The sequence below is a fragment of the Phoenix dactylifera genome, chromosome 1 (assembly GCF_051530095.1).
Source record: "Phoenix dactylifera cultivar Ajwa chromosome 1, Ajwa_hap1_PhDact_Kaust_v1.1, whole genome shotgun sequence".
Classification (NCBI taxonomy): domain Eukaryota; kingdom Viridiplantae; phylum Streptophyta; class Magnoliopsida; order Arecales; family Arecaceae; genus Phoenix; species Phoenix dactylifera.
Genome location: NC_143190.1, coordinates 2,175,066 through 2,200,457, shown reverse-complemented (window position 1 = coordinate 2,200,457; position 25,392 = coordinate 2,175,066). Strand labels below are relative to the sequence as shown.

At 43.9% G+C, this 25,392-nt stretch overlaps 2 protein-coding genes across 4 annotated transcripts; both read left to right on the top strand.

Annotated features, from left to right (window-relative positions):
• Positions 1 to 4,828: 4,828 nt before the first annotated feature.
• Positions 4,829 to 9,196, top strand: LOC103705762 (receptor-like protein kinase 7). The gene is made up of 2 exons (XM_039114524.2): positions 4,829 to 7,832; positions 8,328 to 9,196. Exons 1-2 carry the CDS (start codon positions 5,237 to 5,239, stop codon positions 8,732 to 8,734), a joined length of 3,003 nt encoding a protein of 1,000 aa, XP_038970452.2. The 5' UTR covers positions 4,829 to 5,236; the 3' UTR covers positions 8,735 to 9,196.
• A 5,856-nt stretch (positions 9,197 to 15,052) lies between these two features.
• Positions 15,053 to 22,226, top strand: XIP1 (Leucine-rich repeat transmembrane protein kinase family protein). 3 transcript variants are annotated; one of them, XM_088716740.2, is made up of 3 exons: positions 15,053 to 15,388; positions 18,405 to 21,210; positions 21,533 to 22,226. In XM_088716740.2, the coding sequence occupies exons 2-3, from the start codon at positions 18,681 to 18,683 to the stop codon at positions 21,904 to 21,906; spliced, it is 2,904 nt and encodes a 967-aa protein (XP_088572866.1). In that variant the 5' UTR covers positions 15,053 to 15,388; positions 18,405 to 18,680; the 3' UTR covers positions 21,907 to 22,226. The 3 variants fall into 3 exon arrangements, with proteins under 3 accessions (XP_088572866.1, XP_089785205.1, XP_026659919.3); XM_089929079.1 differs by having other exon boundaries at positions 18,152 to 21,210; XM_026804118.4 differs by having other exon boundaries at positions 17,400 to 21,210.
• Positions 22,227 to 25,392: the final 3,166 nt, after the last annotated feature.

Here is a 25,392-nt window from a genome sequence, read left to right as displayed (position 1 = left end):
TCCTTCCAGCCATGAATGGATGAGGGGGCGCCATGAAAAAGTGGCCGACCCACCCGAAGGGCGATGTACAGCCACTCTCCGTCTCCCGGATTCGACTTAAAGATAAAAAGTCGCCGGAAGACGTTGACAGAGGTCGGAATCCCCTGCAGTAAACACAGGGACAGAAAACCGACCACCGTCCTCCAGGCGTTCGGAGTAAGCTACGCCGGGACCAACTGGCACGTCGTTAGCAGCTCATTCACAAAGCCGTGAAGAGGAAATCGGAGGCCGGCCCAGAGCGACTCCAGATGCACTCCGATCCGGCCTACCGGAGGATCGGTTATCCGATCCCTCCGCCTGGCGGGCTCCAAACGGAACCCGTGAAGAGGGAAGAACCACTCTTCGGTCATCTCGACCTCCAGGACACTCATGGTGGACTCAACTTCGCTAGGGACAGAACCCATTGTAAGAGAAAAAGAAATCAAAAGAGGAGGGGAACCTGGGGAAGACGCCGGAGAAAAGGGACTTCGGTCTGAGGAAAACTGGAAGAATAAAAAGCTGGAAGCAGAAGGCAATAGAAAGAGGATAGAGGGCCAGGGGAGAGTTTAAATAGACCTCCCCAACGGCTCGGATCAGCGAGAAAAATGCTGAATCCGGTTTAGATGGCGACGCGTGTCGGTCCAAAAGACAAAGCGACGCATCTAATTAGGGCTAGCGCTTCGGACGCCGAAACGCCCCATCGGATCGTGCGGCCCCATCATGAGCCCACGACGCGAGGACGCTTCGCAAGAAGTGTCCCAATAATGAGACTCCTCGGGTAAGGAGAGACGCCGCCTATTAAAGGCATCTCGAAGCGCTCGATAATTCAAAACGCGCGACAAATTAAAATTTTCGGAATCCGTAATGCCCCAACTAAAGCTACTTCCCGCGCTCCAGCTGGTAGCCAACTGGAACTCGGAAGTCGGGGGGTAGTGTTGGGGGAAAAACCCCAAGTCATCGCCACGGAGGCGCTCGGATAGGGAGCGCCGATCGGAAAGGCGCTCGGCCAAAGAGCGCCGACCAGAGAAAGCGCCAAGAGGCGCCCAACCGAAATAACCAAGTAGGGATGCTCGGCTAGAAAGAGCCGACCAGCGGGCGCCGACCAAAGAAGCGCTCAAGTAGAAAGCGCTGACCAGAGACAGCGCCATGCAGAGGCGCTCGGCTAGAAGGCGCTCGGCCAAAGAGCGCCGACCAGAGAAAGCGCCAAGAGGCGCCTAACCGAAATAACCAAGTAGGGATGCTCGGCTAGAAAGAGCCGACCAGAAGGCGCCGACCAGGAGTACTCAAGCAACCCCGCCACAGGGTGCCCCACTGGGCGACCAGCTCGGCTCGGCACCCTTGCCGAGCCGATGCCTTTACCAAATAATTCAACTCTCGCTTGACCCTCTAAGGGACCTGACAACTCCACTATAACCTGCCGCTATCTTCAAGCCATCAAGGCATAAGATCTCCGCAGGTATTCAGCACGACCTGCCATTAATGCACGAGGCTCCCTCAAGTCTCCGATGCACTCAGTCATTTAATGAACACGGCCCAAGACGATCTCCGGATCACTGAACCATCAGAGCGTATGGCTCTCCCTGACCGCCGGTTCATTCGGTAATAAATGCACTTACCATCCACGGACCCCAGGCCCACCACGGCCGGCGGTTCAACCACTTCAACAGGTCCGATCGACCGTGACAACTTCCTGATTCCGGTCTGATCCGGTCCCGTTCTCCATCACGCCATTAATGGGCCAAATCGTGCCCAATTATTACAGAACGGGACAAACCTACTGTCACCTCCCAGGCAACCGAATCCTCCTATAAAAGGGAACCTGGGAGGAAGAGGAAGGGAGGACAAAAACGGGACGAAAAACCCGAAGCCGGAGAGAACCCTCCTGGACCGGGTGGAAAGAAGTAAACAACACAGACAATTGAGGAAACTGATCCTCTTGATTTTATCCAAATATTCTCTCTGTCTTCTCCACATACTCTCTTCCCCGCTCTCTCCACATATTCGCCCCCTCTGACTTAGGCATCGGAGGGCCGGCGCCGGGGAGCCCGGCCACCGGTTCTTCCTGCAGGACTCGCACCCCACAGTGGAGGACGCCACCAGCCGGTGCACCGTCGACCACCCTCCCAGCGGCGGAGCTCAGCCCCTCCAGGAGGACGCCACCAGCCGGCGCACCGTCGACCACCCTCCCAGCGGCGGAGCTCAGCCCCTCCAGGAGGACGCCACCAGTCGGCACGCCGTCGATCGCCGCCCCTGCGGCGGAAGCCCCTCCTTCCCCTGGCTTCGTGGCGGCCCCCGAGTCCAATTTCCAGCAACACTACCCTTGATGAAGCATGCTCATTTTAGCTCCTCCTTCTCTTTTAAAAAATAAAATAATAAATAATCCAGTATTGCATAATTGTTGGCCAACGACAACACTTTACAAATAGATCTCTACATAGTTTTAGCACTAGTAGCTTCTGAAGTATTCATTGAATAATTGGTAAATTGTTTCCCCTTCTTGTGTATGTACAAATTTATTGATTGTTCAAAAAAAACTGATCATATTTTTCATTAAATCATTATTCATCCAAAGCTCCATTATCATAAAATTATTATTTTAGATTATTATTTTCAATTAAATTTTGTTATCATAAAATTGATAATAAAAAGCTAACCTGCTTGCTCTGAAAAAAGCATAAAGGAAGGTAAGAAACAAAAGCCAAATGAAATCGCAGCATGTCATTGGTATATAAAACCTAACAACTTTACCTACTCGACCAATGCTAGGTACCTCAAGTTAGCTTGCTTCTGACTTACCAACTTTGGTGATCTAGAAAAAATTATGGGCCAGCACAGTGGATTATTAAAAGAAGAGAACATAATGATACATCTTCTAACATCAGTGAATATTTAAATTCAATACTCTGAAGAAACTTAGAAACAAGATGGTGATGTATGCCGAACTATATCTACCATCTTAACATACCCATATCTTCTTCCCCAACCCTATCAATTAGGCTATGATTTCCAGCACCATTTTGACTCCTCCACTCACGAAAAAGCGGCATGGACATTGAATTCAAGAATCTATGATTATTTACTAATAGTGGACTTGAAATCAGGAAGAACAAATTAGGAATAGCTCATGACCGATGATCAACTTACCAACTAATATATTTTCTTTAGTATAGGCCCCACCAATTTTATTTGACCATCCTTGGAGAGCTCCTTTATTCTTTGGGTGGTTAATTGAGAGGGGCACAGAGTGCACAAAGAATTGAAACAACCTTGCCAATGATTTGTCCCACAAATGAAACATGCAAATCAAAAAATTATAGGCAATTAATAAGAAGGACCTATTGTTAACCGCCATGTAATCTGAAATCATGGTGCAGAGAGGGTAATGAAGTGTCCTCACTGCAGCACTGTAGTCGAGTCAGTATTTTACATATTTAGAAAAATCCAGGGGTATGAGATCTAACTCAGCTATGCCACAAGTGTAACTGATTGTAGATTTGAGGTCTACACTTATGTGTTCCCAGCTTGACCTAAGCCCCAAGGTAAGCATGCCTACTCGAATTTGTTAATTAGTTGAAGGATGCAAGGTAAGCAAATCGACTTGGGTGTTCACTTAACTTAGGCTCGAGATAATTAATTATCCTCAACTCGAACCTAGCCAAATAGGAAAACTAACAACTTGAACCCAAACTAGACTTGACTAAAGAAATGTTCGATCCAAGCACAGTTCGAGCTCGAGCTAGCTTAGGTTGTATGTGGTCAAACCAAGTCAAATAAACATAACAGCATAGCTATGTTTTCACTATGATAAATTATGTAATATCTCAATTTTGGGTTGGATGAGGTTATTGACCTTTATACAGAAAACATTGGCGGTATCTTATAAGGCCCAGACTTGAACCGGATTTTAACCCAGCTGTAAATAATTACTATGCTTCAGACAGGTGAAGCTTGGATCTAAAGGATTTTTTGCAAATAATCACACCCAAGATTTTGCCGACATTACATTTAAAGTACGTAAATTAATCATAAAATGTAGTAGAGTCCCCGAGAATGCTTATGATAATGATCTCATAAGATCTATTGATAGAACCTTAACTCAAGCTTCTCAATGTAATATAGATAGACTTTATTTGGATCTTTTTGCAAACAGTGATAGGGAGAGGTTTTGTAGCAAGAAAATTGAAAAGTTCCAAAGACTTTGATGGGAACCTCCAACCGTTCCTCCACCGAAGAAGACATAAGGCTTTTGACCGTCATCTAGAACTTACTGCGACCATGGTTTGTCCTTCTAGAGGTGATGGTCTGATTTTTCTTCCGGCAATCCGCTTTCGTTTACAATCTCAACCAATCAAACATTATTTATTGGTTGTTCTTGTATATGACAGCAAGATTTAACCTAACCAGTCTCTCAAGAGCTCTTAACTCTTCTTCCCTGCTCTCCCTTTCCAAATGGAGAGAAACGGAGAATAAATATTTACTTCTGCCCTTTTCCTCCTCTCTAGAAGATGGCGATGCGCCATCAATTTACTATTAGAAAAAATACTAAAAATCACCTATTGCACCGCCATTGAATTTATCAGTTCGGTATAAAATTCGGTATTTGGCTGAGAGTTAGATGGGTCTGCTTGATGAATTCGGTATAGAATTCATCATCTTATCCGCCATACATGTGTCATATGCCCCGAGAATTGGCTCGATCCACCATCAAGTATTGACCATGTAGTATCAAATCTCAATCGCCACATTAACCTTATCAATTGAGCGATAATTTACATTATTTATCCAACTTAACAAGCATAAAATATCCTTAAAAAAACAATAATATAAGTTGTTCATATCATTGGCTACATAGTAATAAAGCACGTGAGACTCACAAATCCCCCGTGGCCCCGGCACCCAACTCCGCACCATTCCGCACTTTAACAAAGCCAGCACGACCGCGCCACGAAAAGATAAACCCCAAGTCAATATCGGCGGCCGAAGGAGCTCTCGTTTCACACCGTCCCGCTAACTAGCAAACCAGAAACCCAAACCAGCTCATGAAACCCACTCGCCCGTGGACTTGGGACCCACCTGATCCCACCCAGAACGAAGCCGCCCCACCACCCCCATTTCCCGAGACTCCCGTCCCTCATTATTTAGCAGCAGCGGCAGCCAAGAAGAGCAGAGTGAAGAAAAAAGAAAGGAAAAGCCAATTTGTTCTTCCCTTCTCCAAAAAATGCCCCCATCCATTCTATTCTATCTCCTCCTCCTCTGCCTCTGCCTCCTCCCAGGAGGCGGCAGCGGAGACGAGCTCCAAATTCTCTTAGACCTCAAGACCTCTCTCGGGCTCAACGACATCGAAGGCTTCGAGTCCTGGACGCCGGACAATTCCCCCTGCAACTTCACCGGAATTGTGTGCAATTCCGCCAACTCCGTCGCCAAGATCAACCTAAACAGCAAGGGTATTTCAGGAAAGCCACCGTTCTCTTCTCTCTGCCGACTCCCCGCCCTCTCTGAGCTCTCCCTTGGATCCAATCACCTGTCTGGTACGTTCGCCGCCGACATCAGGACCTGCACCGGGCTCCAGCGACTGGATCTCGCCTTCAACAAATTCACCGGAGTCGTCCCCGACTTGTCCCCTCTCAACAAGCTCGAGGTATTGAATCTCTCCGATAACGGGTTCTCGGGTCTGTTCCCATGGAGCTCTCTCGGTAACCTCACCGAGTTGGTGGTTCTGAGCCTGGGGGATAACGGGTTCGATGAAAGCCCGTTTCCCCCGGTGGTGGCGGATCTAACCAAGCTCACCTGGCTCTACCTCTCTGATACTAATATCAAGGGCGAAATCCCGCCGTGGATCGGGAATCTGACGGAGCTCCGGGATCTCGAGCTCGCCGACAACTTCCTCACCGGGGAGATCCCGCCGGAGATCGTGAATCTGAACAAGCTCTGGCAGCTCGAGCTGTACAATAATTCGCTCGCCGGAAAGATCCCGACGGGGTTCCGGAACCTCTCCGATCTCGTCTTCTTCGATGCGTCGATGAATAATTTGGAAGGGGATCTCTCCGAGCTCCGGTTCCTCAACAAATTGCTCTCTCTCCAGCTCTTTTATAATGATTTCTCCGGTGAGGTCCCGCCGGAGTTCGGGGATTTCAGGGATCTGGTGAATCTTTCTTTGTATAGTAATCGTCTCTCCGGGAAGCTTCCGGCTAAGCTAGGGAGCTGGGCGAAGTTTAATTTTATTGATGTGTCGACCAATTTCTTCACCGGCGAGATCCCGCCGGATATGTGCCGGTTGGGGACGATGACGAGGCTGCTTGTGCTCGAGAACAACTTCTCCGGTGAGATTCCGGCGAGCTATGCGAATTGTTCTTCGTTGATCCGGTTTCGGGTGAGCAACAATTCGCTCTCCGGCGTGGTTCCCGCCGGGATCTGGAGCCTACCGAACGTGAACATAATCGATCTGGCCCTGAACCAGTTCGAAGGTACGATCGACGCCGGCATCGGGAAGGCGAAATCACTCGCCCAGCTGTTTATCGACAACAACCGGTTCTCCGGCGAGTTGCCGCCGGAGATCTCGGGAGCGTCGTCGCTTGTGCAATTCGACGCCACCTATAACCAATTCTCCGGCGAGATCCCGGCAAGCATCGGCGGATTGCAGCAGCTTCAGTCTCTCTACCTCCAGCACAACTCATTCTCCGACGAGATACCGGAAATCATAGGCTCATGCAGCTCTCTCACCACTATTGACCTTGCAAGCAACAGCCTCTCCGGCACAATCCCGGCGACCATCGGCGATCTCCCTAACTTAAACTCGCTGGACCTCTCAAACAACCAGCTCTCCGGCCAGATCCCGGCGAGCCTCTCTTCTGTCAAATTCAGCGCTTTCAACCTATCCAACAACCAACTCACCGGCCCGGTGCCGGCGGGCCTTGCTATCGACGCCTACATCACTGGCTTTGCCGGCAACCCCGGCCTCTGCAGCGACGATACCGGCTACCTCCGGCGCTGCTCATCGAAGCTCGGAGGTTCATCCGACAAGCTCCGCACCATCCTAACCTGCTTGCTTGCCGTTTCCGCCCTCCTCCTCGCCGCCGTCGGCCTCTTCCTCTTCATCAAGAAACGCCGGTCCGACCGCAACCAGCGGATGGCGAAAGATCCGTCGTGGGATTTGAAATCATTCCGGATTCTGAGCTTCGACGAGCAGGAGATCATCAACTCGATCAGGCAAGAGAATTTGATCGGCAAAGGCGGGTCGGGGAACGTGTACAGGGTGGAGCTGGGGAGCGGGAAGGTGGTGGCCGTGAAGCACATCTGGAACGACCCCATGGCCGCCGCCGCCGCCAACATGAACAGCAGCTGGGAGAAGGGTGGTACCACGGCGGCGATGCTGTCGGGGACGCGGCGGTCGGGGTCGGTGAGGTCGAGGGAGTTCGAGGCGGAGGTGACGACGCTGAGCTCCATCCGGCACGTCAACGTGGTGAAGCTCTACTGCAGCATAACGAGCGAGGACGCAAGCCTTCTGGTTTACGAGCACCTGCCCAACGGTAGCCTTTGGGACAGGCTGCACACGGAATGGTGTGGGAAACTAGGTGGCTTGGGGTGGGAAACGAGGCACGAGATCGCGGTGGGCGCGGCGAGGGGATTGGCCTACCTGCACCACGGCTGGGACCGCCCTATACTCCACCGGGACGTCAAATCGAGTAATATACTGCTGGACGAGTGCTTCAAGCCTCGGATTGCCGACTTTGGGCTCGCCAAGGTGCTTTACGCCGCCGGAGGTGGTGATTCCTCGGCGCATGTCATCGCCGGCACCCACGGCTACATCGCCCCCGGTAAGTTTACCACTCTCGCCGATGTCTTCTCTTATTCATACATAGCTTGATTAGAGATACGTCCCTCATTTTTTAGTACGATAATGACAACAGGAATAAGTAAAAGACAAGGGGAAACTAGCAAGAAACTTTGCATGATAATGACAACAGGAATAAGTAAAAGACAAGGGGAAACTAGCAAGAAACTTTTTTCCACGTATGCTCTTAGTAAACTTTTGTGCATCTTATCATGATCTAATTTGCAAGGCGTAGGCATGCAGAGCATCCCTACACCATATCTCATGCCCTAAGCTACCTGTGATAGTGACGATCCATTAGACTTTAAGATGTTTATTATTGGATCCGTTCATTTTTAAGTCCTTTTCGGAAGCTTTCTAACGTCATTTCCCTAAGGCTACTGATTGACATGCTTGCTTGTGATAGTGGCAAACTGGCTAGCTTTTGTTATCCGTTAATTGAATTGGAACTCATTGCCTTTGGTTTGGGTTGGTTCAGAATATGCCTACACATGGAAGGTGAACGAGAAGAGCGACGTGTATAGCTTCGGAGTGGTTCTAATGGAGTTGGTGACGGGCAGAAGGCCGATAGAGCCCGAGTTCGGTGAGAACAAGGACATAGTCTGCTGGGTTTCCCGGAGGATGAACAGCGGGGAGAGCGCGGTGGAGCTGGTGGACAGGACAATTCCGGACTGGGAGAGGGAGGACGCTGTGAAGGTGCTGAGAGTCGCGGTGCTCTGCACGGCGAGGCTTCCGGCGATGAGGCCGTCCATGAGGACGGTGGTGCAGATGCTCGAGGAGGCCGAAGCCAGGGACTTGCGCTTGAAGGTTGACAAGGTGGAGGGTGAAGGCTATAAATTTGAGGGGAAAGAAATAGGATCTGAGAAAGTTAAGCTGAGCCCATAATAGATAGTGTTAAGAAGTCTCCAAGCCTGCAATAAATAGTCCAACTGGTATCAGTTTAAAGGGTAGAGAGAGGAAGATGGAATCGGAGGAGCTCAAATCTGTACATATATATATATATATATTGGACTTTGGTCGAGCAGATGAAGACGTGGTTCATAGCGTCGGATTATTCGTGCTGGCGGTGACTGGACCACGGCCTGAAGCCGGGGAAAAGAGATACGGCGCTTTTGGGACACCGAAAGGCAAAAGTCGGTGAATTCGAGGGTCCAACGTGATGTGATTGGATCCATTCATGGCGAATCTGTATCAACTTTAGCTGTCCTAGTTTAGGTTTTTGGTCCACTTTTTGCTGCGTGGAAGCTCACGAAATAATATCATGTGAGAACAACGATGAGCTTGGTTGTATCATCAGGATCTTTCATATGGCATTGGCCTTGATCGTGGCTACAGGAATCCATAAAATTCCTTCGTGTCTTCAGTAAAATTAAACTGCAATAAGCATTAAATGACGAACTATTTCAACTAAAATTTTAATAGAAAACTAAAATAAAGTCCTAATAAAAATATAACAAACAATGATTATAAATTTTCAAAGATGGACTATAATGTGCGGTAAAAAAATTTTAACCGAAAAAAAAAGAGAGAGAAAGCAGGTGCTATAAATATTCAGATCTCAATGCCTGAAGATGCTTAGAAGTTGGCAAATATAATAATGTAACCACCAAGACAATTCCCAATTCATGAATTAAAAAAAATGACGATGAAATCAACATTAGATACATCATATATTAGAATGGATCTGCAAAAAGTTTTGTTTATTAAATCTCTAGTTGCCAAAGCAGAGAAACTAAACCATTGGGACAAGTCTCAATTCATGAATGCATAATGATCTCTGATATAAACATTAGGCACATGATTTGTTAGCATAGCCTCCGCGAAGAGTTTTTATTTACTCGTACATCCATAAGAACCTCTATGTCTAAGTTTTATCACAATTCATTCCGGGATACAAGTTTGATTCCATGGAATCATTTGAAATGGCAAGTGTTTCCTTCTTCAAAGCGATTTCAAACTCCAACCTTATAAGCCAAAGTTAATGGTTTTGAAGATTTTCTGTTGAACCAAATACCTGAAAGGTGGCATCTTTAATAAGAGCCCCGTTACCACCTTTCTATTTCCTCCCAACCATGAGCATTTTGAAAGGAAGCATGCACATTGTTTCAATCATACGATGTCACAATCATGAGACATGTGTCATGTTGAGAAAAAATTTTGTAAATAAACGTGTCAACAATTCAACATTTAGTTCATTAGACGTTACCTTTGGCAGCTTTCTCCCAATATACAACTATCCTAGTATCCTTCTATGAGCTATACAATACATGGTACTTGAAAACCATAGCAGTAGTCAGTCTGAATTTGGTAGTGGGAAGGAGAAGCAGAGAGAGCTGAAAAAATCATGCTTCCACCAATCCTTTTTATGTAACCCTTCTAGGCCACTCAATAAAGAAATGGCTGATCTGTTATAGAACAAATGGTTACTTGGGCAGAACCAATCAAGCCATAGTGGCCAAATACAAATATGGTAGTCTCTTAGGTGCTTAAATAGTAACATGTTAAATATGTGAGAAATCTAAGCCAAAAGATTTTGTGAAAGTGTAAATAAAATATTAAAGGAAAGAATACCAAAAAAAATAAAAGAAGCGCATTGGTGTGCAATATGGTGAGAGCACACATGTACATCGTATTTGTGGCCAACTGTATCGAAACTATCTCTCAACTTGGTTTGATCCACCTTATCTACGTAATCCGGGGCTACTTGGTCTGCAATGTCTTGTATATAAAATATTTGGATCATACAAAAAGCAAAAGTCACAGAGATATGCCATGTCATAATAAAATGTTGTATCCCATTGTTTTGGATTCAGGCTGTATCTCTCGCATGAAAGAGCGAATGATCTTTTTCCATGATGTCAACCATTGGAAGGAAGAGGTCGGAGTGCTTTGAGAGCTATGCAAAATACGAACTAACAGCTGAGGTCGCAAAAAAAGATGAATCATTCTTTCGCACGAAAGATACAGCCCGAACCCGGCTGTTTTAAGCCGAAAGAGAATTGGCCTATCAAAATGTTCCTCCAGCATTATCTTCATGTTTGATTGTAGATGATACTGTCACCCTACAGAGGATCCTTCTAGATGTGCAAAACCATGTTCTATTACTGATTGGAATGGGCCAGAAGAGTCCAGATGGTTTTCAGGCCTAGAAGATTTGGTTTTGGGCTCAGTACAATGTTTGGACCAAGCCTGGAATGCAAAAGTAAGGGTAAAGATACTTCCATCATGGTCTCGGGCTTAGAATACCCTGATTCCTCGCGGACACATCCTTACAAGTAATATGAACTTGAGCTCATTATCTGTTTTTATACATGATAGGGCCTAATTGATCCCATCGATGCTATTGTGAATTTATGCATATAAGAATTCGTGAAGACATGTGTTTAGACCTACATCAGCTATGCACTAGCTAGATCTTGACTACTTATACAGAGCTAAGGAACTTTTAGCTGGTCTTTTTGGAAGAGGTCCTGAGTTGTAACAAATGGTATTACAGCCGACTCAGCCTATGATTTATGTTGACTAGGGATGCTGCAGCACAAGCCCATTAAGGTTGTCCACATGCCAGTCGTGGTACTTGTGATTAGATTTGAATGGATTCGAACTCTTAGTCTGATGAGAACGTCATGGCTTAAATTAGAGGGCTATATTAAGATTCGTGCGGGCATGTATTTAGTCCCACATCTGCTATGCATTGGGTAGATCTTAAATACTTATACAGAATTAAGGAACCTAGGCTCGGTCCTGGTATTTGTAAATTAGATCTAAGAGCTCAAAACGAAAACTATATTACCATGCTTAGTCCTGGTAATGCAAAGGATTACAAAATAAGATTTAATGTTAATGCTAAAAAATCTTGATGATGCTGCAGCCTTTTACCCTTCTCTTCCCTCCAACCATGAACTTGATGGGAAATAATTTTAGTATTTTGTAGTTGTAAAAATCAAAATTTAGATCCAATATATATAGACTCCTCTTGCATGAGTATCGCCCGATTCCAACTATAATAATAACTATATACTAGGCTTAAAATTGCTATACGAGACAACAAGCATAGGTATTAATTGAAGGGGATGGTTGCATCTTTTGTGCAAAAGAAGGATTCACATTCCTTCGTGCGAATGAACCGTTGGATCGTGCAAGGGTTGCTTCGAGATATGCATAAATGGATGAAAGAAAGATTTCTTTAAGATTTGCATGGAGCGTGATCTGATAGGCAATGTCGCGAAAAAAGATTAATCATTCTTCCATGCGAAAGATACAACCCGAACCCTAATTGAAGAGCACCTTTGTTAATGGACTTTAGAAAAGGGGGTAGAAAAAAAAAAAGGAGAGAAACTCTATTCTCTTTTCCTCCTATTCTTAGTCACGAAGAAAAAGAGCGTGAACTCAGAAAAATGACCACGCAAGTTCATGAATTTTATTTCCTCTTTTACTAATTTTATTATTTTTTTGTTTTATTCAAATAATTGCGAAGAAAGAAAATGAGGTGGCTTACCAATATCCTAACTGGCTTTGTATGCCTATATCTCGGCGAAGAAGACATGTCTTCCTAGGGCGCAACATCGAGAAATTACTAGATAGATCCGGTACATTGTGGACCTAAGGTGAAATTAAACCCTCTAATAATTTAACCTTAGGGTGCAATAAATCCACCTAGGATGATTTCAATCTAGCTAAGCTTACAGTGGATTTGATCTATCTAATAATTAATCATCAGCGTCCTATGGCACATACGAGCTGGTTTTCTGATCTTTGCCTATAATATTGTGCTTGTATTGGGCCTTAGACTTGTGTGTTGGCCCATGTATGTGGGCCTGTCCGTATATGCTAGTGGGTGGTCTTTAGGCTCCGTCTTCTCCAGCAACCTGAGTTATAGCCGAGGCTCTGAGGGAGACCTTGAGCATGTACCATGTTGCCTAGCTTGGCTCTTTCTAAATAAAAGAATTCTCTAGTTTCCTTTTTATTTTTTTATTTTTTTTGGTTTGCTAACTTAATATTGTTTTTGATAAGTTTTATATGATCCCAATTTTATGTTCAATTATTTATAAACATTTCCCTTCCTAGGTCATCTTAGAGATTGGTGATTGTTTTATCCAAATCAATTTATACTAAAAAAAATTTTTAAGTAAAATAATGGCTCTGCGACCTAGGGCATGGGCCAATCATGATTCCTGAATATCCATAGATGGGTTAGGATTCTAGTGGGCTTTTAAGGCTCAGATCAAACCTATGCTTTTCCAACCCAGAAAAATGCATCATCAGTTGGATCCAATCGCAAACATAAACTTGGTTACAGATAAATTGAAGTATCCTAAATAAACAACTACCAAATTTCTCCCAAAAAATAAAGAAAACTTGCTTAAGAAAAGTATCTTCTAGCTTATATATACACACACACACATATATATGTGTGTATCTATATATATATACATATATGTATCTATGTATCTATGTATGACTATATATATATATATATAAATATTTTTTTGTGTGTGTGTGTATAAACTTACATACACACACACACATAATCTCATGAGGCCAAGCAATGTGGTTTCCTTGGGCCATCCAATTTATCCTTTAGGGCTAATTACCAGGAAAGAGAGAAAAAATAAGAAGTGGTAGCAACAAATATATGTATGTATGTATGTATGTATGTATGTATGTATATGTATACAAACACACACTCACACACACATATATATAGATATGCAGATATATATATATATATATATATATATATAAACTTATATATATACACTCACACAAGCTATAGCTTCCTCTTTCCCTACGAGGTTTTTTTTTTTTTTTTGGTTAAAGCGGCTTTCCATTTCATATAAATCTAACGTGAGTACAATTAGCCAAATCAAGTAAAAGTAAATAGGACAATGGGACTAGAATACAAGCTAAAATTGTCTAGACGACCTTCCTAGAGTACCGAGCAACATAAGAAGTGACCCAGTCGGCTGCATTGTTCGCCTTCTGATATAAATAAGCTATCTGACAGGAAAATAGCTCTCTCACCAATCTGCGAATGCCCCGTATCAGAGGATGGTCGTCCTCGTATCTGTCCGCTCCTCGAATCCAGTCGATCACCAGGGATGAGTGGTGCTCTAGGTATAGGTAGTCGGCCCCCAGCACTCATCTAGCATATAGAATACTCTTCCAGGTTGCTCGTAGCTCCGCTCCCACCATGGTCAAACCTGGAGTGCTCCTCCCTTTTGCTGCAATAAGTTTGTCTCCATGATCCCTGATGACAAAGCGCAAACCCCCCAAAGCGCCATCCTCTGCCATGCTTCTATTGAAATTCACCTTAAGATAACTAGGGGATGGGGGTACCCAAGAGAAACAAATGAACCTGGACGCTGAGACAGCAGTGCAAGTACCCCAAATATTCCTAGCCCTTCTAGATGATGACGATGTAGCAAAACTAATGACCTCTGGCGCATGCCGCATCGCTCTATCCATCACGACCCATAGGGACAACCTCCTGTTCTCAAACAGGCGGTTGTTCCTATCCAACCATATGTGATAGGCCACATAGGCAACCACAATCCTGATCTCCAAAAAGAATCCCTCAGGTACCTGAGCATATCCTCCACTGACTTCCACAACGAAGGGAGAGGCACTGGTGAGCATCTCCAAGTCTCCACAGCTGTTGGGAAGTTTAGAAGGGCATGGCTGATGGTCTCCTCAGCGTCCGGACGCATCTCACATGTCAGAGTTATCCGCATCCCTCGCCTAGCAAGCACACTCCTAGTCGGTAGCCTGCTCCAAGCTACCTTCCAAAGGAAAAGTGCCACCCACGGATGCACCCTTATCCTCCAAATCCATCTTCCATCAATCTACTTGTCTGGATCTCTGGTGGTCCATGCATGAATATCTCTGGCTCGCATCCTCGTCCAGCCCTCGCATCCTCGTCCAGCCCGTCGGGATTCAAATCAATCTGTCTGGCTCCACCCATGACGGAATCAATAAGGCCAAAATTTTCGCTACCAACTGCTCACCAAAAGCCTCCTAGATTAATCCCTCATTTCATCTACCCTCACCTGGAGCCAGCAAATCACATATCCTGTGTCCCACCAGCCTACCCAAGTCTACCATGGTCGGTAGTCTACTAATCGATAACTTAGTCACCCAGCTGTCCTCGAGAATATCAATAGAGGTCCTGTCTCCAACAGCCCATCATATCGCCGGAAGTACCATAGAAGCCCTGGCACACATCTCCCTCCTACAAGGTTTTTCATATGCCTACGCGGCTACAACTGAAACGATCTAATTGGCTGGCACGGGCAACCCATGAAGAAATTGGGCCAGCCAGTCCACCTTCCAATCCAAGTATCACTTGGGGAAAAAAAGGCAGCAGTCTCATTTAATCCATTATAAACATCAACAAATGTCTTGTGATCCGTCAGCTCTCTCCAGAAGTCAGAAAGTTTATCCGAGAGCAGCTACAAAAGACCCGTGTGGGAGAGACCACTTTTGGCCTACCTCGATGGATACGTCTACTCCTCTTATCCCTTATCCGGCAACGCTCAGGTACGCTCTTTTCTTTTTTTTTGGACTCTCATATCTGCCATGCACACTTTTTATCCATCGAAAGGTAGCCAATCCGGCATAGTAGCCCGCATGGTGTTTGTTGTTTTGGGTCTTTGGGATCTTATTCCGGTGACGTGCTTCCTAAAAGTAGTATCTTACCCACACTAGGCAGGTTGCATGACTTTGTAATAGTCATGGTTGGCATGGCAGTCATCTCTTTCAACCATATACTGATGTAAAATTGCAATGGTGCTATGAACTGCCAACAGAAATGGATTCATAAAGAGAAAGTTAGCTGATTTTTGTTTAGTAATGCCTCATTTCGTTTTTCATATCTTGAATCAGTCTTAATATTTTAGTATTTGTATGGAGTCCCTATTTAGTTTGAACACCATGTTTTTTTTTTCTTTTTAAGGAATTTTGAACACCATGTTGTATTCTTAGCTGTAAAGAACTTAGAACTGGCCCGATATTTTTCATGAAGTAGTGTTGCATCAACTGTGAATGCTGCTGGTCATGAAAGGCCTTGTTTGTCCGTATGAGTTTCAGAAAAAGAGTTTGCAGCTCTCCTTGTAATGTTTACCTGCATTAGTCCTTGATAGGAGATAGCTTTGTCATATGTGAGATTAATGAAGTTATTTATAGTTGAATTGGAGCACAACTGTATTTCTTTTTTTTCTACACTACTAACATACAATGATCTACTCTGCTTCATTTTAGTCACAATATCCAAAATTTGTGCAAACTTATGGAGAAATGGTAGAAGTTTCTATGCTCTTTGACCACCTTTCAACTCACGTTTTGCATGATCGTATAGTTTATATCTTGTAATGAACCTCTGTTTTAGCTTTAAATTAGTTTAGTTCGATGACTTTGACTAAGTAAGTGTTGTTCAATCTCAAAAGAGGTCAAGGAACCTAATTGTTATTCTCATTTGTTTTCGGTGGTGGTTCCTCTTGTGGCGAGTAGTGCCCGCTTATCCAATAGCCAAAACTTCTAGAATAGAACATTGGGTAAGAAAAATGAAGGCAAGGAATTATGGCATGTCTCCATCTCTTTTTCCACCTCCCCACCCAGAAATTAATCTAGTCATTTGCTTTTGGGTGGGTTGGGTGGGCATCTTCCTTTGGCACCATGAGCACACCCTTATCCATTACAGATTCCCTCTTACTAGGCTCACTGTCAAAGTGGTTGTACAAGGCCTGGCATTTCTTGGGCTTTCACTAGCCCAAATGCTCCTCTGTGTGCAAGATTCCACCCACTCACTTGTGATCATCATGAGGGCACCACTATAGTCTTATTGCACAACCAAACTTCCATGGCTCTACTTTTTTCCTGTTTTTTATGGTAGGTGCCAGCTTCGTATGAAAGAGTTTTGATATGGAAGTGGAAGAAACAAATTTTAACCATACCTTTCGAAAATGCTATTTCGATAAATGCGTTATCAGGATTGAGGAAACTATCAATCAAGATGGTTGAATATATGAATGATAACAAGCAACACCAAATTATGATGATAACCTTAGCCTTCAAGCCTGTAAACTTTTGACGTCGTGCCTATACTATTTATCCGGGTTAGTGGATTATGAATTCTAATCCTCCAATCATTACATCACGAAAACCATTAGCATCAACTTAATATTGTTTCGCATTAACGTATCTGTTCCAAATTTCTTGTAGTAACTTGTCGCTTTTAATTTGTTGGAGACATCATTGCTTCTCATTTGCTGTTAGCGTCATGCATCACTTTGCACCCATTTCCCCAAAACATTAGCCATGATTCTCCCTATTCATGGAACATAAATAGGATCTTGGGACCCACTGAATTATTGTTCCCCATATAGAATGCATGCTGTCCTTTAAGCATATATCCCTACAGTTTATGAGCTGATGTGCAGAGTGAAATTATCTATCAAAGTTTAAGTACAGTCTTCTAATTGTTATTTGAGTCTCGATTGCTATCGTGAAGAAATCAATGTACAACACAAAATCTAACCTCTCTTTTAATTAGGACGATCATTAGGTCTCAGTATTCTCCACAATATAAAACTTGCAAAGCTCTTTCCTTCTCCAAGAAGAGATTTCTTTCTGAAAGCCATGGGCCCTTGGATAATCCTTCCTGGAATGAGTAGATGCTTCATCTACTTGGGCTTCCGGTGTTTTGGGGAATGAAACTGCCACTCTGTGACCTCTTATTGAATAGCTACATTATTTGTCCTGATGTTCATAGTTGCAAGGTAAGATTTATATTTGTTTTGAGGGGAAAATGGCAGATCCCAATCAAATGCAAAAGGCCCACCTCAAGTCTCTGATGGCTGTAAAATTCTTGGCCTTCAGCTGTCTTTACTTGGAACACAACAGATTTCTCATAAACTGGTCTGATGAAGAGGCTTTTCTTTTATTTTATTTCAAATTCTGTTATGATTTGTGCTTATACTGAATGTGTAATATCTCGTGTCAACTCAAATACAAAATTTATACGACAAAATGAGACATAAGCTAGTATGCAAGTGCACAAAATATCATCTGTTAAGAACTAGAAGATGTCTCTGAAACATCACAAATACTCACCTACAAAAATTTCAGCTTGTTTCAGAACACTGCAGATTTTATTTGTATCGTTGACACCACTGAAGACGTTACGGTATACTGTCATAGATTAAGATTGTGCCATACACTTTTTCAACCCTGTCTCAACAAAATCAAGACCAAGAATCGTAATGTTCTTAACACATCTACCGACAAACCTAATTATCATGATAGGATCGGCTACGCCTTTCAGGGAGATGAGCTTGATGATCATTCGAAATCTATACTTATCAAGACTTGGATATTTACCGAATGAGCTGAGCATATAGAGATCGACTACAGCTTCGTTCGAAGTTCAAGAAATACCAAGCTCACATTTTACTCTTCTTTTTTTTCTTTCTTCAAATTATCAAGGACCTATGGATTCATGGAAATCTCACTCTTCTTGACACACTCTCTTGATGTTCTTTAATGGTTAAATGTGAAGAAGTGCGAGTCAACCACACATGCCGAGCCCAGCTCATTTAACTCCCCCAGACCCCCAATAACACGTGCGAACCAGGCGTCACCCGGATGTTGACACGAATTTAGAGGGACACCAACTATCAGCAAGCATAAACCTAAAAGCGGCTTTTTGGTTGAAGACATGCACATCTTCTTCTCATGCAAGCACCTTTATATCATTGCGTGTTTACTGCCACTCCAAGGCCATGATTCTCCAGCCATCACATATTTATATACCTGAGTCTTCTCATCCCCTCCCATGAGACCACCAACCAGTAACAACAACAGCAACAACAATCCCACCATGAGTCTGTCCTCACTTCTCCTCAGCCTCTCCTTCCTCCCTCTCGCACTCTCCCTCCGAGCCGCCACCCTTCGGACTCAATCCAACTTCCTCTCTCTTATGAAAGACTCCCTCTCGGGGCCCTCCATGGCTAGTTGGGACTTCGCCGGCGCCGTCGGCGGCAGTCCCTACTGCAACTTCTCGGGAATCTCCTGCAACGACCATGGATATGTCGTGGAGATCGACCTGTCCTCATGGAAACTCGTAGGTGACTTCCCATCTGGAGTGTGTTCTTCTCTCCCCATGCTCCGTGCCCTCTTGTTGGCCGATAACGACATCCGCAATGGCTTCCCCAAGGACCTCCTCAACTGCTCCTCCTTGGCGGAGCTCAACTTCAGCCACTCCGGCCTCACCGGCACCGTCCCGGACATATCCCAGCTCCAATCCCTCCGCTTGATCGATCTCTCCAACAACTTCTTCACCGGTGAATTCCCAACATCCATCATCAACCTCACCAACCTCGAGGTGATCGACCTCAATCAGAACCCGGGCTTCGATCCGTGGAAGCTGCCGGAGACGATCACCCAGCTGAAAAAGCTCCGGGTTCTGATCCTCTCGACAACCTCCATGGGAGGAGAAATCCCACCTTGTATCGGGAACATGACGTCGCTTGCAGACCTTGAATTGAGTGGGAATAGGCTTGCCGGCCGAATTCCGGCGACGATTGGGAAGCTTCAGAGCTTGCGATCGTTGGAGCTTTATTATAACCATCTGAGTGGAGAAATCCCTGATGAACTTGGGAACCTCACAAAATTAGTGGACCTGGACATGTCGGACAATCATTTAACCGGCGGGATACCGGAAAAGCTCGGCGCCATATCAGGCCTTGAGGTGCTGCAGCTCTACACCAACAGGCTCACCGGAGGAGTTCCTCGTGTGCTCGGGAATTCCACGGCGCTGAGCCTCCTATCCATCTATGGTAATTTCCTCACCGGGGAGCTGCCACCAGACCTTGGCCGGCACTCCAAATTGATCCTCTTGGAGGTGGCCGATAACCAGCTCTCCGGTCAGCTGCCACGAGATGCTTGTGCTGCTGGTGAGCTGCTCTATCTTCTAGTATTGAACAACCACTTCAGTGGGGAATTGCCAGAGACCTATGCACAATGCAAGTCTCTGATCCGGTTCCGAGTTGCCAACAACCAGTTGAATGGCTCCATCCCTGAAGAGCTCTTCGGCCTTCCTCATGCGGCGATCATCGATCTGGGCTTTAACCGTTTCGAAGGTACGATCGCGAAAACCATAGGGAATGCGAAGAATTTATCGGCATTGTTTCTCTCACACAATCTGATTTCTGGTGCTCTGCCACCTGAAATCTCATGGGATACAAATCTAGTGAAGATAGATCTCAGCCACAACCTCTTATCTGGTCCAATTCCCCCTGAAATAGCCAATCTGTATAAGCTAAACCAGTTGTCATTGCAGGAAAACAAGCTAGACTCATCCATTCCAGTATCTCTCTCCTTACTCAAGTCTCTCAATGTTCTCAACCTCTCCAATAACTATTTGACTGGGGAGATCCCTCAGAGCCTCTGTAACTTGCTTCCCAATTCACTAGACTTCTCGAACAATCGGCTTTCGGGGCCGGTCCCCCTGCCTCTGATCAAAGAAGGCCTAATAGAAAGTGTGTATGGCAATCCAGAGCTCTGCGTTCCTTTCCACCCTGACCTGACGAAACTGACCCTTCCTCTCTGTCCGAAACCCAGCATTAGAAGGGGGCTCAACGATGTCTGGGTCATCGGAGTCTCTCTCATGCTCTTGATCCTTGCAGTTCTCTTGTTCTTGAAGCGTTGGCTCAGTAGGAAGAATGCTGTGATCGAACAAGATGGCCTTTCGTCTTCTCCATCCTCCTTGTATGATGTCACAAGCTTCCACAAGCTAAGCTTCGATCAGCATGAGATCGTGGAGGCCTTGACGGACAGGAATATAGTGGGTCATGGGGGTTCAGGGACTGTGTACAAGATTGCTCTGAGCAATGGTGAAATGGTTGCGGTGAAGAAACTCTGGAGCAGGACGATGAAGAACCCGCCACCCTATCAATCGTACCTTGACAAAGAGCTCAAGACTGAGGTTGAGACATTAGGGAGCATCCGGCACAAGAACATCGTAAAGCTCTATTGCTGCTTCTCGAGCATGGACTGCAAGCTCCTGGTCTACGAGTACATGCCAAATGGAAATCTTTGGGATGCTCTTCACAGCGGCGGGAGCTTTTTGGATTGGCCTACCAGGCACAGGATTGCGTCCGGCGTAGCTCAGGGATTGGCTTATCTGCACCATGATCTCTTGTTTCCAATTGTTCACCGAGATATCAAGACTTCCAACATACTCCTCGACGAAGATTTCGAGCCAAAGGTGGCCGACTTTGGCGTCGCAAAGGTCTTACAAGCAAGAGGAGATCATGAGTCGTCAGCTACAGTCATTACAGGCACATATGGTTATCTAGCCCCGGGTAATTTTTCGCCTTTCATCGAATTCTTTTCAGATTCAGCTATATATTTCTGGTTTATGGTTCGATCGGTTCGTTTACTTCAGCAGCCATGTCTTCAACATTATTGTCATTCAGGAATTCTCTTTTTAAAATTTGATATGCTGCTATGCTGTAGATACTTCTTTCCTTGTTGTTGTTATAACCGTTTGACGCACTCAATTTGAATTTTTAAACTGTTGCGCAAGAATAAGCTCACAGAATTGTTACTTTCCAGTCCAAGTAAACTCCTGCCTAGTTTTCCTGTACAATTTGCTGTTCGCAAATGACTCAATTGTAATGACAGAGTATGCTTATTCCACCAAAGCCACCACCAAATGCGATGTCTATAGCTTCGGCGTGGTGCTGATGGAGCTGGTGACCGGAAAGAAGCCGAATGAGCCCGAGTTCGGGGAGAACCAGGATATCATCCATTGGGTCTCGAGCAAGATGGGAACCAAAGAAAGGGCAATGGATGCCATAGACAAGCAGTTGTCATGGAGCCCCTTCAAGGAGGAGATGATCCAGGTACTGCGGATTGCTCTTCGATGCACTCTCCGCACCCCGGCCCTCCGGCCATCCATGAATGAGGTTGTTCAGCTCTTGTTGGAGGTTGACCCTAGCAAGTTCGACGTAGCAGGATCATTCAAGTTCAAGCATCTGGCGAGCCTCAAAGGCTAGACAGCCAACCAAGATATGACTGAAAGAAGGGGTTTTGATAGGGTTTAAGTGACTTGGTAGTAGAGTGCCTACACTATGTTTTAACTATAAACTCATAGACTACGAATAGTTCTCTCTTTTTTTTCTTTTTTTTTGCAAAGAAGAGGAGCATTTAGAACTGTAAAGGTTCTTGCTCTGCATCATATCATTGTCTTTATTTTCTCTTTTGGCGAGGATTTTGTTGAGTCTATCATACACTGCTTTGTACTCACGCAGCATCTGGTACCTCTGATGGACCTACATATATACATCTATATACAACGTTCACCTTCTTTTGGTTATTCTCTTTCTTTTCTGTTTTTTGGCCTTTGTCGCCCACTTTACTTGATGAGAGTGATCTAAAAGAAGAGGCCAAAAAGAAGGGGAGGGTTTATAGGCTGGACATTTGATCTGGTTTTCTTTCTCCCCAAAGTGGGTTCTCTGATCATTATAATGTAAAAGGAGTTGCTGGGACCAGTTAATATATTCTGCCCATTAAGAGAGAGAATTGCTATCAGTCTTTGTCTTAATTGATAGCTATGAACTAGGAGAAGTACAGGCACATTTGTGTTATATCTTTTATCTTTTATCTCTTTTTCGATCGAAGCGGGCAATTCTTTTCCTCAAAAAAATTAGCTTTGCCCCATCTTTGTGACTGTGATTCCCCTATCCAGATAAGGGGTAATTATAAGTAGATGAAGCACTAACTAGGTAGCTTCACTAGTGCTTCATTAACCATACATAGTGCCATGAGTCCACTTGTGAGTGGGACAAGCTTTTTTGATAAATGAAGGGGGTCCTCTTGGATCTTTTCTATTGTGGTTCTCTCTCAGTGTTTTTGCATCATCATGGGTTGGGCGCCACTTGAGCCTCATTTACCATCCCTGAGTGGATGAACCATAGGCCATCAAGTTCTCCCATTAAATAATGTCCCTAGGGTTTGGCATGCTATTAGGAGTGGTCGAGTATGTTTTGGTCCTGGTCGAGCCTAAATCTAAAGACACATCAGCCGAAACCTTGAATGTAATTTTATTTTAAATTTATCTCTAAGAGAAAAATATGCGATAAAAGAGCTCAAAATTGCAAATTTAGCTCTTTCTCCCCTCTCGAGATCTAACCGTGTTAAAACTAATGCACTAGAGTTTGACATTCAAATGAGTATATCAGAACCGATACTCTAATATAGCATTTGATAATTTCTTCGGGATAAAAAAAGAAAAAAAGTTAATTGACCATATCATGCTAGATGGTAATAACATCTATGTGTACTAGTGTATTTTTTTCTTTATTGGATGGATGGTGATAAGTAATGACATCCGAACAAATGTTTCCATTGGAAATCAAAAGGAAGAAAATAAATAAATGCAATGGTCTAACAATAAAATCTATATTATTTGGGGGTTGTTTGATTGCCTGCAATTATAATCGACTCCAATTGAAGTGCAAGTATCCAAAACAAGTGTTGGGATACCTCGAAATTGTAAATGCAAGTTGTAGTTCAACTAAAATTGATTTCAGTTCCACGTACAACAAATCTTATAATTAAGAATGTCTCTTGGAAGAGATCTTCATGCCACTCCAATTATTTCTTTTCTCTTTCTCCCCGATGACTTTGTAGTTACGATAATAATAATACTATTACTAAATGAATATTATAAAATATTATTATTAACAAAATAATATTATAATAACAATAATATAATACTATAATATATTATTATCACATTATATTATTAGTTTTACGCTATTATAATAATATTAATACTATATTATATATATTACTATATTGTAATATTATAACATATTGCAATATTAGCTATTTAGCATTTAACTATTAAAGTGCTGGCGGGGAGAGAACAAAAGTAATGATGAGGGACTTGGCATGAAAATTATTTGAACCAACAAAAAAGTTTCAAAACCTACAAGAAAAATTCATACAATAAAAAATCCAAACCCGAAAAAGGCACAAACTATGGAAAAGGAACAAATGCAGGTTGTGCAAAAATATTCTCACAACTTCGGGTTGTGAAGGGTTGATTCAATGCCCATGCGGTCCCAAACAAAAGACAACTAGTGTAGCAGGATCATTGGGTCCCAGCTATAATGGATGGGCTAAATTAGTGACCAGAGGCTAAAGGTGATAGATCCTGGGCACAATCCTCCGGAACGGACACAAAGGTGAAGTTATGTATGTGGCTGAAACGCATGAATGGGAATAGATGCGTGTGGTATGTTGGGTCATGGCTGTCATTGAGAAAGCCATATTTCCAATGCTCTTCGTTCAAATTTAGAGGTTTTGGGTCCATTGATTGTGAATGGGCCACTACAGAATCTCTCTCTTCCCCCTCTTTGCATTTCAGTGGAGTCAACTTTTTGGGTACTTTTTATACTCTCTGTTTAGATTCGACTCTATCGAGTCCAATATGTATGTCTTGTAGCACCCATTGGGTCCATGATTGTAGCTTTCAGGCTATGTTCAAAGGAAATCAAGTTCCCTTGGACTTCTACCGGGGCTAACAGGCTAAATTGATCAACATGTGTTTGAGGAGGGTTAAGTCTGAACACCACATAGGGTAGTCTAGAATTTTGATCATGGTGATCTAGGATTTAATCCTTCTGTTTGGTATGAAGGATGGATGGAAGTGTGGATGGCAATAATTTGCTCCTCTATTTGGTATAGGAGAAATGAAAGAAATGATGGATGATATTTGCATGATATTTTTACTACACTACTCTTTGACAAAAAAAAAAAGAGTGAACAAATATTAGGTTTTTATCAAAAAATTAATGAAAAGTAATTTTGTCAACTTAGAAACCTATCTTTTACATGCTTCAAGCATGTATCCTTTCTTGCATCTTTCCAATTTGAAAGGACAAAAATTGATGGACCAGGATGGATAGAAATGGACGGGGTCATCCATCCTTTCAACCTCATCCATTCTCCCTCTCATAATTAATCCTAACCAAACATAGGATAAACATCGGCAAAAGTATATCATGAACTATAGCAAAATAAATCTTTTTGTGCCATCATTTGATGGCTACAACCAACTTAAGGGCAGCCAAGCTAAAATAAATCTTTATGGATGGTTTGATCACAGAGACAATTGGAGAAGGCAATGGCTGCAGCAGAACTACATGGTGATTGTCATTTTGAGTCATTTGGAAGGAGCTGATACTTGCATCTTTTATACATAAAGAATGCTTCTTACATTTTCTTGCAGATGCTTGTTTCTTTTTGTGCAAATGTGGGTAGATGAGACATGCGAAAAGGAGAATATGTGCACAGCTGAAAGGTGTGCAAGTGGGAGGCTCCCCCTACTCCCTCCACCATCTCCACGCGGGATGCTGCTGTAGTGCTAGGAAATCAAGCTTGATATATATAGGTTGGATGCTTATTTCTGTTTGAGTTATAATTCAAGAATGCAAAAAAAAAATATGTGAAAAAAAAATATTATAAAAAACTTT

Coding starts and splice junctions, on each gene's coding strand:
- XIP1 (XM_088716740.2), top strand. CDS start 18,681: ATGAGACCACCAACCAGTAACAACAACAGCAACAACAATCCCACCATG. Junction 21,211..21,532: donor ATATGGTTATCTAGCCCCGG/GTAATTTTTCGC, acceptor TTGTAATGACAG/AGTATGCTTATTCCACCAAA.
- LOC103705762 (XM_039114524.2), top strand. CDS start 5,237: ATGCCCCCATCCATTCTATTCTATCTCCTCCTCCTCTGCCTCTGCCTC. Junction 7,833..8,327: donor CCACGGCTACATCGCCCCCG/GTAAGTTTACCA, acceptor GGGTTGGTTCAG/AATATGCCTACACATGGAAG.